At 38.8% G+C, this 14,138-nt stretch overlaps 1 protein-coding gene across 1 annotated transcript in view; it reads left to right on the top strand.

The window, feature by feature from the left end:
- The window catches only part of MORC1 (MORC family CW-type zinc finger 1), a gene marked incomplete at both ends in the record, with an annotated part of 188,250 nt that extends 174,509 nt beyond the window's left edge, over positions 1-13,741 (top strand). Inside the window, 2 exons of the mRNA XM_081235628.1 lie at positions 10,147-10,341; positions 13,649-13,741. Of these exons, the coding sequence (XP_081091754.1) occupies positions 10,147-10,341; positions 13,649-13,741 (288 nt within the window). The remainder of the gene's footprint in view (positions 1-10,146; positions 10,342-13,648) is intronic.
- Positions 13,742-14,138: the final 397 nt, after the last annotated feature.

The raw sequence follows: 14,138 nt of genomic DNA, 5'->3' as shown, positions 1-14,138 counted from the left end.
ATAAAAGAATTATTGTTTACTTACTAGAGACCTTGACATTACATGGTGAGATGTATATGGGGAGATGCTGACAGTAAAATATGGTGTGGGGAGGGCATGTGGTAGGCAGGTTGTTTACTGTCCCACCGGGAATTGTCCCAACTCTGTCTGTGGCAGCCAGCTTGACAAATCACCAGTAAGGTTCCTGGATCTCTTGACACATCCTTATCTACTGGTTAGGGAACTCTGATTTAACTATTTACACTAAAAAACTTAGAAATTTGCTAAGAATTAGTTTATCATACATCTCAGCGTATCCAAGCTTATACATGTCCTTCACGTCTGTTTCTAAATGATATTTTTTCAGTGTCTACACTCAGTAATGGAGCCAAGTTGTTGGGTCTTGGAGGCCAGACTGAATAAGTGTTTATTCAAGGTGTTAGCATAGATGATGAGTAGAATCCTCGTCATGTTCAGGGCAAGTGGGATTCAAAGAAGCAAAGCAAGATAAACAGTCAAGAGACCATGAGTTCCTGTTGACATGGAGATGTTGCAAGCAAAATACAGAACAATTGGAATCATGATTTTCTTCACATGAAACTGGTCTTAAGGACTTTATTAATGATTAGTAGCTTTAAGTGGATGGTTATAAAAACTATTGAAATCATTTATTGCAATCCATGTAGGGTTAACTCTATGCACCTTGCTTTAAGGTGTGTACGTTTAATAAAGGGAGGACCCTTTGTAAGGCACAAACTTTTTTGGTCACCTCGCCCGGACCACATCAGCAGTGTCCATAACTATTAGAGTAGAAGATGATTCATGACAGCATTGGTGGTCCTTTGCAACCCAACCTGAACCACCATCTTTTATTCTTTCCTCTTGCAAGCCATCTGCTCCATCCAAAATGGAGTTGCTCCAACTTACTAGACTGGCCTGCCTCTGAGCGTTTCCCCGTGCTGTCTCCCTGAATACTCTTCTCCACTCTCCCAGTCCACGGTTGGCCTCTGGAAATCCTGCCCACCCTTTGTACAGCCTGATCAATGCTACCTTCTACGTCAAGCCTACCTCCGTCTCTCCGTGTGAAATTAGTCTTGACTTCTGTGTTCTGAGAGAACCTTAAAACTCTACTTTAGCATTAATTAAATTTTCTGCCTTGTATTACAGTAGTTTCCTGTATTTTATTTTCTCCCAAACTAGATTATCGAATCCTTAAAATTAGCAATCCTCTCATATCCTAGCAACATCAATAAGTAGCTTTGAATGCATCTGGACCTTACTGTGGTGCATTGATTCAAAGTTGATTGTTTCTGCTGTAGTGTCTGCCCACACAAACACATGCATATTCTTGTAAATGGGGTGCAAAATCTATAGATTTTGTAGTCCTGCCTTACTTTGTGCAAACTTATTAGGATTCTGGAGCTCCAGAGCTGCCAGAGCTCTGACTTTTTAAATTCAAGGCAGAAAATTAAAATCTCAGTTGAATATCCTTTCTCTCAAATCCTAATTCCATTCTGAATTAATGGGGTTTGGAAGAATTCCATTTTTGATCTGCCGCAAATACCACTACAAGAGTGAGTTCAACCAGCAGAACTAAGCCTCTCATCCTGTTACAATTCTCTACTCACCTTAATTAAAATGTTAAAACAACCAGAAGTCCTTTTATATTGAGCTTTAAAAGTTGTCAAAATTGTTACCTTTCATAGAAACCTCATTGAGATGTTAGCCTGAGAAAGGAGGAAGCATAAGTCAGGAAACTGGCTAAACTGGCCGTTAGTGCTTGAAGGAAATACAGTTTGCTGGTTACAAAATAGTGAACGTTGAGAGACTGAATATGATTTTGAATATAGCATGCTGTATAAACAGTCTTTTTTTTTAATTTATTTTTATTTTCTTATACAGCAGGTTCTTATTAGTTACCTATTTTATACCTATTAGTGTATACATGTCAATCCCAATCTCCCAATTCATCCCACCACCACCACCACCACCCCCACCACTTTCCCCCCTTGGTGTCCATACATTTGTTCTCTACATCTGTGTCTCAATTTCTGCCCTGCAAACCGGTGCATCTGTACTATTTTTCTACGTTCCACATATATGCGTTAATATACGATATTTGTTTTTCTCATTCTGACTTACTTCACTCTGTATGACAGTCTCTGGATCCATCCACGTCTCTACAAATGTCCCAATTTCGTTCCTTTCTATGGCTGAGTAATATTTCATTGTATATATGTACCACATCTGCTTTATCCAGTTGTCTGTTGATGGGCATTTAGGTTGCTTCCAGGACCTGGCTGTTGTAAATAGTGCTGCAGTGAACATTGGGGTGCATGTGTCTTTTTGGATTATGGTTTTCTCTGGGTATATGCCCAGTAGTGGGATGGCTGGGTCATATGGTAGTTCTATTTTTAGTTTTTTAAGGAACGTCCATACTATTCTCCATAATGGCTGTATCAATTTACATTCCCACCAACAGTGCAAGAGGGTTCCCTTTTCTCCACACCCTCTCCAGCATTTGTTGTTTGTAGATTTTCTGATGATGCCCATTCTAACTGGTGTGAGATGATACCTCATTGTAGTTTTGATTTGCATTTCTCTAATAATTAGTGATATTGAGTAGCTTTCCATGTGTTTCTTGGCCATCTGTATGTCTTCGTTGGAGGAATGTCTATTTAGGTCTTCTGTCCGTTTTTGGATTGGGTTGTTTGTTTTTTTAATATTGAGCTGCATGAGCTGTTTATATATTTTGGAGATCAATCTTTTGTCCGTTGATTCGTTTGCAAATATTTTCTCCCATTCTAAGAGTTGTCTTTTTGTTTTGTTTATGGTTTCCTTTGCTGTGCAAAAGCTTTGAAGTTTCATTAGGTCCCGTTTGTTTATTTTTGTTTTTATTTCCATTACTCTAGGAGGTGGATCAAAAAAGATCTTGCTGTGATTTATGTCAAAGAGTGTTCTTCCTATGTTTCCCTCTAAGAGTTTTATAATGTCTGGTCTTACATTAAGGTCTCTAATCCATTTTGAGTTTATTTCTGTGTATGGTGTTAGGGAGTGTTCTAATTTCATTCTTTTACATGTAGCTGTCCAGTTTTCCCAACATCATTTATTGAAGAGACTGTCTTTTCTCCACTGTATATCTTTGTCTCCTTTGTCATAGACTAACTAGTTGACCATAGGTGCATGGGTTTATCTCTGGGCTTTCTATCTTGTTCCATTGATCTATATTTCTGTTTTTGTGCCAGTACCGTATTGTCTTGACAACTGTAGCTTTGTAGTCTAGTCTGAAATCAGGGAGTCTGGTTCCTCCAGCTCCGATTTTTTCCCTCAAGACTGCTTTGGCTTTTTGGGGTCTTTTGTGTCTCCGAACAAATTTTAAGATTTTTTGTTCTAGTTCTGTAAAAAAATGCCATTGGTAATTTGATAGGGATTGCATTGAATCTGTAGATTGCTTTGGGTAGTATAGTCATTTTCACAATATTGATTCTTCCCATCCAAGAACATGGTATATCTCTCCATCTGTTGGTATCATTTTTTTTTTTTTTTTTTTTTTTTTTTTTTGCGGTACACAGGCCTCTCACTGTTGTGGCCTCTCCTGTGGCGGATCACAGACTCCGGACGCGCAGGCTCAGCGGCCGTGGCTCACAGGCCTAGCTGCTCTGCGGCATGTGGGATCTTCCCGGACCAGGGCATGAACCCGTGTCCCCTGCATCGGCAGGCGGACTCTCAACCACTGCGCCACCAGGGAAGCCCCTGTTGGTATCATTTTTAATTTCTTTCATCAGTGTCTTATAATTTTCTGCATACAGGTCTTATGTCTCCCTAGGTAGGTTTATTCCTAGGTATTTTATTCTTGTTGTAGCAATGGTAAATGGGAGTGTTTCCTTAATTTCTCTTTCAGATTTTTCATCATTAGTATATAGGAATGCAAGAGATTTCTGTGCATTAATTTTGTATCCTGCAACTTTACCAAATTCATTGATTAGCTCTAGTAGTTTTCTGGTGGCATCTTTAGGATTCTCTATGTATAGTATCCTGTCATCTGCAAACAGTGACAGTTTTACTTCTTCTTTTCCAGTTTGTATTCCTTTTATTTCTTTTTCTTCTCTGATTGCCATGGCTAGGACTTCCAAAACTATGTTGAATAATAATGGTGAGAGTGGACATCCTTGTCTTATTCCTGATCTTAGAGGAAATGCTTTCCATTTTTCACCATTGAGAATGATGTTTGCTCTGGGTTTGTCATATATGGCCTTTATTATGTTGAGGTAGGTTCCCTCTATGCCCACTTTCTGGAGATTTTCTTTCATAGATAGGTGTTGAATTTTGTCAAAAGCTTTTTCTGCATCTGTTGAGATCATCCTGTGGTTTTTATTCAGTTTGTTAATGTGGTGTATCACATTGATTGATTTGCATATATTGAAGAATCCTTTTATCCCTGGGATCAATCCTACTTGATCATGGTGTATGATCCTTTTAATATATTGTTGAATTCTGTTTGCTAGTATTTTGCTGAGGATTTTTGCATCTATATTCATCAGTGATATTGGTTTGTAATTTTCTTTTTTTGTAGTATCTTTGTCTGGTTTTGGTATCAGGGTGATGGTGGCCTCATAGAATGAGTTTGGGAGTGTTCCTTCCTCTGCAATTTTTTGGAAGAGTTTGAGAAGGATGGGTGTTAGCTCTTCTCTAAACGTTTGATAGAATTCACGTGTGAAGCCATCTGGTCCTGGACTTTTGTTTGTTGGAAGATTTTTAATCACAGTTTCAATTTCATTACTTGTGATTGGTCTGTTCATATTTTCTCTTTCTTCCTAGTTCAGTCTTGGAAGGTTATACCTTTCTAAGAATTTGTCCATTTCTTCCAGGTTGTCCATTTTATTGGCATAGAGTTGCTTGTAGTAGTCTCTTAGGGTGCTTTGTATTTCTGCTATGTCTGTTGTAACTTCTCCTTTTTCATTTCTAATTTTATTAATTTGAGTCCTCTTCCTCTTTTTCTTGATGAGTGTGGCTAATGGTTTATCAATTTTGTTTGTCTTCTTGAAGAACCAGCTTTTAGTTTTATTGGTCTTTGCTGTTGTTTTCTTTGTTTCTATTTCATTTATTTCTGCTCTGATCTTGATGATTTCCTTCCTTCTGCTAGCTTTGGGTTTTGTTTTTTCTTCTTTCTCTAGTTCATTTAGGTGTAACGTTAGATTGTTTATTTGAGATTTTTCTTGTTTCTTGAGGTAGGCTTGTATAGCTATAATCTTCCCTCTTATAACTGCTTTTGCTGCATCCCATAGGTTTTGGATTTTGGTGTTTTCATTGTTTTGTCTCTAGGTAGTTTTTGATTTCCTCTTTGATTTCTTCAGTGATCTCTTGGCTATTTAGTAACGTATTGTTTAACCTCCATGTGTTTGTGTTTTTTACGTTTTTTTCCCTGTAATTCATTTCTAATCTCATAGCGTTGCGGTCAGAAAAGTTGCTTGATATGATTTCAGTTTTCTTAAATTTACTGAGGCTTGATTTGGGACCCAAGATGTGATCTGTCCTGGAGAATATTCCATGTGCACTTGAGAAGAAAGTGTAATCTGCTGTTTTTGGATGGAATGTCCTATAAATATCATTTAAATCTCTCTGGTCTATTGTGTCATTTAAAACTTGGGTTTCCTTATTAATTTTCTGTTTGGATGATCTGTCCATTGGTGTAAGTGAGGTGTTAAAGTCCCCCACTATTATTGTATTACTGTTGATTTCCTCTATTATAGCTGTTAGCAGTTGCCTTATGTATTGAGGTGCTCCTATGTCGGGTGCATATATATTTATAATTGTTATATCTTCTTCTTGGATTGATCCCTTGATCATTATGTAGTGTCCTTCCTTGTCTCTTGTAACATTCTTTATTTTAAAGTCTATTTTATCTGATATGAGTATTGCTACTCCAGCTTTCTTTTGATTTCCATTTGCATGGAATATCTTTTTCCATCCCCTCACTTTCAGTCTGTATGTGTCCCTAGGTCTGAAGTGGGTCTCTTGTAGACAGCATATATATGAGTCTTGTTTTTGTATCCATTTAACAAGCCTGTTTCTTTTGGTTGGCACATTTAATCCATTCACGTTTAAGGTAATTATCGATATGTATGTTCCTGTTACCATTTTCTTAATTGTTTTGGGTTTGTTTTTGTAGGTCCTTTTCTTCTCTTCTGTTTCCCACTTAGAGAAGTTCTTGTAGCATTTGTTTTAGAGCTGGTTTGGTGGTGCTGAATTCTCTTAGCTTTTGCTTGTCTGTAAAGCTTTTGATTTCTCCATCAAATCTGAATGAGATCCTTGCCAGGTAGAGTAATCTTGGTTGTAGGTTCTTCCCTTTCATCATCTTAAGTTATCATTCCACTCCCTTCTAGCTTGTAGAGTTTCTGCTGAGAAATCAGCTGTTAACCTTATGGGAATTCCCTTGTATGTTATTTGTCATTTTTCCCTTGGTGCTTTCAATAATTTTTCTTTGTCTTTAATTTTTGACAATTTGATTACTATGTGTCTCGGCATATTTCTCCTTGGGGTTTTCCTGTATGGGACTCTCTGCGCTTCCTGGACTTGAATGGCTATTTCCTTTCCCATGTTAGGGAAGTTTTCGACTATAACCTCTTCAAATATTTTATCAGGTCCTTTCTCTCTCTCTTCTCCTTCTGGCACCCCTATAATGTGAATTTTGTTGCGTTTAATGTTGTCCCAGAGGTCTCTTAGGCTGTCTTCATTTCTTTTCATTCTTTTGTTTTTGTTCTGTTCTGTAGCACTGAATTCCACCATTCTGTCTTCCAGGTCACTTATCTGTTCTTCTGCCTTAGTTATTCTGCTATTGATTCCTTCTATTGTATTTTTCATTTCAGTTATTTTATTGTTCATCTCTGTTTGTTTGTTCTTTAATTCTTCTAGGTCTTTGTTAAACATTTCTTGCATCTTCTCAATCCTTGCCTCCATTCTTTTTCTGAGGTCCTGGATCATCTTCACTATCATTATTCTGAGTTCTTTTTCTGGAAGGTTGCCTATCTCCACTTCATTTAGTTGTTTTTCTGGTGTTTTATCTTGTTCCTTCATCTGGTACATAGCCCTGTGCCTTTTCATCTTTTCTATCTTTCTGTGAATGTGGTTTTTGTTCCACAGGCTGCAGGATTGTAGTTCTTCTTCTGTATAAACATTCTTAGTGTTGTGCTGTATTAACAGTGCTGTCTTTTGAACCTTTTAAAAAATTAATTATAGATACACAGCAAATTATAGAATTGTAGAGAACTGTACCCTTTGTCCCAGTTTTTCCAATGCTTATGTCTTCCATAATTGTATACTTATAGTACAACATCAAAAGCAGGAAATTGAAATTGGTAAAATGTGTGTCTTGTTTTATCACGTGTGGATTTGTATGGCCACCACCACTGTCAGGGTAGGAGCTCCCATTGCCACAAAAATCTCCCTGTGCTATCCCTTTATAGTCACATTCCACACACACAAACACCCCTAACCCCAGGCAACTGCTCATCTGTTCTCTGTCTCTATAACTTTGTCATCTGTGGGATGTTATCGAAGTGGTATCGTACAGTAGGTGTCACTTTATGATTGGCTTTATTCACTCAACATAATGTCCTTCAGATCCATTAAGTATATCAATCGTGTGTTCCTTTTTATTGCTGATGAGCAATACTGTTATTTTTCTAGGTAATATTATTTTTCATATTTTATATTTTTAATTTTATTTGTTTTGGTTTGTTTTATTATTGTTGTTGCTTTTTACAAGAAAGTGTTTCCTGGCTATTGTTTAGGATGGCAAAAGCTACAAAATTCTAAAGTTCTGAAAACTAAGAACTGTAATTGGCTGCTGACATCTGAACTGTCCATGACTCTGTCCTCATTATTCCAGCTGTGTTGAATTATTTACCCCACTCTACCTTCAGGCTGTGGGAGATCTCACTTCCTGGGTTTGACAGAAGCCTCCACGGGAAGCACCTATGAAGTTTCTTGGAGGAGGTGGTTATTGCCTTAGTTTTAAGCCATCAACTTCTTTTAGGTTGAATTGAGCATGTTCAAAAAAGGATGCCCCTCCAAGATCTCAGAATGTAGCCTGCATTTCAAGGCAGGTTTGGCCCTTGTATTTGAAGTCACTTTGCTGTGAATTCTGAACATCTGCTGTCCTAACTCTTCACTATTTAGTGCCATGTGACAGGCGTTGGAAATAGAGAGGTGTACAAAACCAATTTTTTTTTTTTACATTGAGGTTACATTCCCGAGGGAAAGATAGATAACAAACACTTAAATAAAACATAAATAAACATACAACGTGATGTGCCATAAAATAATTGGGCAAGGCCAGGGGATAGACAGTGATGGTGTGTTGGGAAAGGGGAGGCTATTTCAGATACAGATAGCAAGGAATATCTGAGCCATGTTTTCATACTAGTTGAGACCAAAAGTGAGTCTTGTGTATATCTGGGGCTGAATCTGCTGAACAAAGAAAACAGCAAGGGCAAAGGGCCTGTGGCAGGAGGGAGCTTGATGTATACCTGGAAGGGCGAGGCCTAGAACTCAGGAAATGAGGTAAGAAGAGGCAGATCCAGGTCAAGGATTTCAGAGTCTAATTCCTTGTGCCCTCACACAAATATCCAGGCAGTGTAAGTCTCGAAAGAAATCTAAGATTTCTTTACGTGGCAATCTACAGATTTCACAATTAACTCTCACCTTTAATACAACACATGATACATATGTGTGAATGTATGTGTGTATATATATATAAATGCACACATATATGGCCATTGTTTACCACTGTGGAGTGGTATTTGGCTCCCTGCTCCCAAATATTCCTCTCAGTTAATAGCACATGAATAGTATACATAATTGGAGGTAAATTAGTGATGTCAATGCAACTCAAATACCTTAAGTCAGAACTTTAATGCTCTTCTATTTAATGGAGACTCCACACCCGCCTCTCAACTCTAATAATATCTGTGCCTTACTTGGGGCACAATACATTTTCTCCCATAAAGATACAATATTTGCATACTTGTATTATCTCATTCTGTAGACTAGAAGCTTCTTGAGGGCAAAGACTGAATCTTACATATCTCTGCATCACCTATAATAAAATTCAGTGCCTCAAATTTAGGAAGTAGTTGGTGAATGTCTATTAAACAGAATTCAGTATACTTAGGGGGTTTTGTTTGTTTGTTTAAAGAATTTTATACAAAAAGGAGAAATGTGTGAGGTCAATGAGTGCTTAAAGGGGATGATGTGGCAGTGTTGGGGAAGGGCCTGCATGTATTAGTGAGTGTAGTGGAGGAGGGTGAAGGGGGACAGGGTGGACCCAGAAGACAAACGAGGCGACCTTACAATTTTCCTGGCAACCCAGCCTATTAGAATACAGAAATCTTCTTATTGCTGAAACATTCAAATGTTTATCAAAACAGGATTTGCCCTGTATCTCTTTTCTCAGGATATCCCCTGGCCCTCTCAAGATGTTGATACAGGCAATTAATGTCATTTTGAAATTGAAGCATTTGGCCACTCCATTACTTCTTTCTATTCTGTGAGTGTCTCAGGCGCAACACGAGCTCTCGGAAAATAACCAAGACTCCTGAATTAGCAAAGGTCACATGCGTTAGTATATAACCGTACTCTTTACATCAGATTAGGGAACCCAAGGAGAGTGGCAGACTAGGAATTCCTCTTACTGTAGCTTCTGTGCTTTTCAGATGCTACAGACTTGAGTTATAAATCACACATTTAAAGGCCCAAGTGGCTGGACACTCTGTCTTCATCTATGAGTTACTGGTGCTGTGGTGAGTGGTCACAGGCACCTATCCCCTTTGTGCCTTGAAGAATATGGTAGCCCTGGTAGGAGAACAAATTCAAGCATTACTAGGTTTATTCTTTATTCCAAAGCAAGGGTTTCTGAGCTGACCTTGGCATGCCTCTTTATATTATAGTTACTGGACTATTGTGCATTTTTCCTTCTTTCTCTTCCTCTTCCATCAGATTGTTAGTCCCTTAAGGGATCAACGTATCTTAAATGTAGACCACCCATAGTACATACGTACAGAGTTGACACTTGGTATATATGTGTAGAATTGGAATATGATATTCTGCTATTAGGGAGGAAAGTAATATTTTAAAAATATACTAAAACTGTTTTTAAAACATTCCCAGATCCATAATGTTTACATGGTCCAATATGATAAAAAACTAAAGGAAACCATGCAATCCATTATCTGTGATGCAAACAGAAGAAGAGTGGTTAATGAAGTATCCCTGGGACAATGTGAAAAAAAAAGAAAAATCACTGAAGACAAACTGAATAATATTCGTGTGAAACTGACGGTATTATTGCAGAAACTTCAGCTGGTAAGAAATGAAATTTTATTTGAGTAATAGGAACACACATTGTGTAGAGAGCGCTGGGCTAGCTTCCTCTCCTAATGTCATCATCCACTTATGACTTTGGACGGGTCACTTAACCGAGCCCTAACTCTCTTAATGGATATTGAAATCACAAATAAGTGAAATTTGAAAGTATAAATTAGAACACTGTTTTAAAGGCCTATTATTGTTTCCCTTTAAAAACTCAGAAGCTTTGCTTGTGCTGTTGGTATAGTTCAATCATGCTGTCTCCTCAGTAGCATATTTCCAGTAGGAAATTTTTTCTAATTTTTTCAGACAACAAAATATTTTAATTTTTATCCTAATACAGAGGTTAAAAAAACAGACTCTTCTAATCTTAGAGGAGAGGTTAGAGAGGTTGGAAAATATCATGTAACTATGAATTACTGTTCTTCTTGTTTGTTTATATATTTGAATGCATAAAGAATTGGGCTTCTATGATAGATTGAGCCAGTGAAGAAAGACCCATCTTCTACTACAGCATATACAAATGCTGGGGAGAAAACATCAAAAATTAAAGTATATATATCCAATGTTGAAAAGTCTTTCTGTAGATGCTAGAAATAAATTGAGAAATCAACAGTGAGCCCAGGAACTATGACTGTGTTTCTCAGCTTTCCTTGGGGTATAAACAAAGGTTGTTGAGTGGGATTCCTAGGAAAGCTCCCTAAGAGGGGGTCAGAGAGCTCTCTGGGGGCCTGCAAGGGCAGGTCTGTGTCTGGAGCAACTTGGCATCAAACACTCAGCACCCAGCACTTTGTGTTGCTTCCCCAGCACTGGTGATGGACACCTGGGCACTCTCTGGGCTGCCTCAAGACTAGCCTTTGGCTCAGTTTATTGTCATGGTAAACTGGAAGCTCCTTAGATATCATCTAGCCTGCTTTAAAAAAGTATATGGAAATAGGGTCTGGTGGGGAGAAAATTGTCTCAGGACCCACACAAAACTCAGACATAGGCCCTGAGTCTGGAACAGGAGACAGGTCCTTCCTGGTCCATGCAGGGAGAGAGGGCAGGAGCTGTCTCCCAGAGAGACCTGCCTGGAGGCCTAGAGGACGGCTTTGCCCATGAAGGGGGTCGCGGAGAGACAGACGAGGAAACTTGCTGAGCATCAGTATTGAACATGATGAGCATGGACTTTGAAGCCGACTGTCTGGTTTTCAGTCAGTGTGAGAGTTCATTGCTCTTTCAAAAACTATACATCTTTGGATTTTCTGGGATTTCTCTTATATAAAATACAAAATAAAAACACAGAAAGTATTTTTGATTAAGTATATAGCCAAAAGAGACCATCCCTCTCTTCTTGGGTGGTCTAGGCAACAGTTAAACTGTTTCATTATTAAAATTAAAAGGATGATTAAAGCTAACCGTTTTCACATAATGGTAATTATATTTGTCCTTCTGTCAACAGTACTACCTAAGCCAATTTGTGAGAGTGGGATTTGAGTGGAGCTCCTTTGGGTTCTTGTGGCTGCAGAGGGTGGCGAATGTTTTTGCGTGTAAAAGGTCTGGTGGAGCCTCACACATGATAGGGTTTCAGTGATGACTGTTGTTTCACTAACAAGAACAACTAGAGAGACCAAAGAAGTGCTTTATCATAGTAACGGAATACCACTGTCTATCAAGAAAGTTCATAAAAATTATTTGGTTCTCACAATAGCAAATCTGTTCGGCTAGGAAAAACAAAATGAAAGAATAGTAGTTTACTCTTCCTTCCGTGTCAAACCCCTGGGTTCCCTCACAGTAGCCAGAGCAATTATACTAACTTAATTTGTTTTATTCACAAACTTTAGTAAAGAGGTGAAGGGCTTTAGCCCACAGAATGTGAAATGTTTTATCCAGTCTCATTGGAGGTACTCAAAAGGCTCCTGCCCAGATATGTTTACTCTCATCCCCCACTTGAAATTTACATTTTCAGTGCCTTTAACTGCCCGAGCAACTACCATGGAGTAGAGCAGACACATGAGATGCGGTGGACCTGGAACAGACGGTTGGGGCAGCACATGAAGAACCTAGGGACAGGGCCTCCCTGGTGGCGCAGTGGTTGAGAGCCCGCCTGCCGATGCACGGGACACGGGTTCGTGCCCCGGTCCGGGAAGATCCCACATCCCGCGGAGCGGCTGGGCCCGTGAGCCCTGGCCGCTGAGCCTGCGCATCCAGAGCCTGTGCTCCGCAACAGGAGAGGCCACAACAGTGAGAGGCCCGTGTACCGCAAAAAAAAAAAAAAAAAAAAAGGAACCTGGGGACAGGATCAACCTGGAGTCCTAGCAGGAAGTCTAGTCTGCAGGGTAGAGAGCAGGAGCCAAAGGATTAGACCAGACTTAACAGGCTGAGAGCTGTCGGTGTCAGAAAGGGTCACACAGGGCATTCCTCAGGGTCAGTGAATATTTGGAAATCCTAGTGAATATCAGTATCATGGAAACCCAAACAGGGTCCTAGTTACAAAGCTGGGACTCAGTACAATTCAGGCTTGTTAGAAGACTGAGCAAACCTAGGGCAAAGGGAGCAAAGCAAAAACACATTTAATGGAACCAGATGAGGGATGGAGAAACTATGATAGTGCCAGACACTTATTGGAAACAATAATAACATTGGGATTATTTCTGAAAGGTCCTTCCTAAAAATTCTCCTGTCCATCAGCGCAGTTGGAGAATGAGGTGATCCCATGGTTGGGCCTGAGAGAGTGAGACTTAGGTCAGTAAAGAGGGAGCATTTGTCCAGCTGTTCATGGATCAAGAAGCTGAAGGAAGGAGAGCTTGAGATTACCCCAATGGAGAACTGAGGGAAAGAGAAAAGGGGACAGATCAGGGCAGCAAGCCAAAGGTTGTGGGAAAAGATGCTGCAGAGGAAAAAGGAGAAACAGAGAAGTCAGAATATGCCTACCCGTCTGTTTTGCCTCTAAGGCTAAAAATTCATGAATTTTAAGATGGAAGATCAGAGCCTATAACAGAAAAATGAATGAGGGCGGGGGCTTTAGGAATATGACAAGTAATTAAATAGAAGGGGAAAAAAAAACCCCAAAAAACACAGTTGAACTAATTTCCACTAAAGAAGAAGAAGAAGAAGAAGAAAAAGATTCAAGTTCCTAACCACTTGTGAGCATAAAATGAGATTAAATGCAAAAACATTTCAAAAGGTTAAAAGCATTATTCAAATGCAAACTGGGTTTTGTTGCTACATGAATCATAGGGAAGACTGGTCCAAGGCCACCCAGATTACAGGAATAAACCCTGTAGCTTCTTCCCCTCCTATGATTGTTGCTTCTCTTTTCCAGGGCGGTCCAGCAGGAGACCTGGAGCAAACTGACAGTTATTTAGAAGCTCTGCTTAAAGAAGATAATCTCCTTTTTCAGAAGACTTTTAAATAAAGTGACTGCAGGTACAGGACACAGTCTTCTTTCAGAAAAAAAGGAAAGTACTTCTCAAAATTAAAAGAAAAGACATTCCATTTTTAAAAATGCTAATAAGAAAAAAAGATTCTTTAAAAAAAATCTCCTCTGTACTTGTTATTGTAAAGTTCATCTTGTTTAACAGTAAGAAAATTTTATGTTTTAGAAATGGAGACTGGTTTACAATTTGTATGTTTCCCAGTTCTATTCCCTAACTCTTCCTGTTCTTTCCGAAACCATTTCTAGAGTTCTTTAATTCCTGTGAGCTGCTAAGAAAGATGGAAATATCATTTAGGCTTAAATTTTGTTTTCACTAAAAAGATTGTAAAAACTGGAAAACAATGGTTTTTAAGCACCAAAGAACTACAGAATCACC

This window comes from Mesoplodon bidens (assembly GCF_964165515.1).
Source record: "Mesoplodon bidens genome assembly, chromosome: 5".
Classification (NCBI taxonomy): Eukaryota; Metazoa; Chordata; class Mammalia; order Artiodactyla; family Ziphiidae; genus Mesoplodon; species Mesoplodon bidens.
This window is presented reverse-complemented; position numbering and strand designations above follow the sequence as displayed.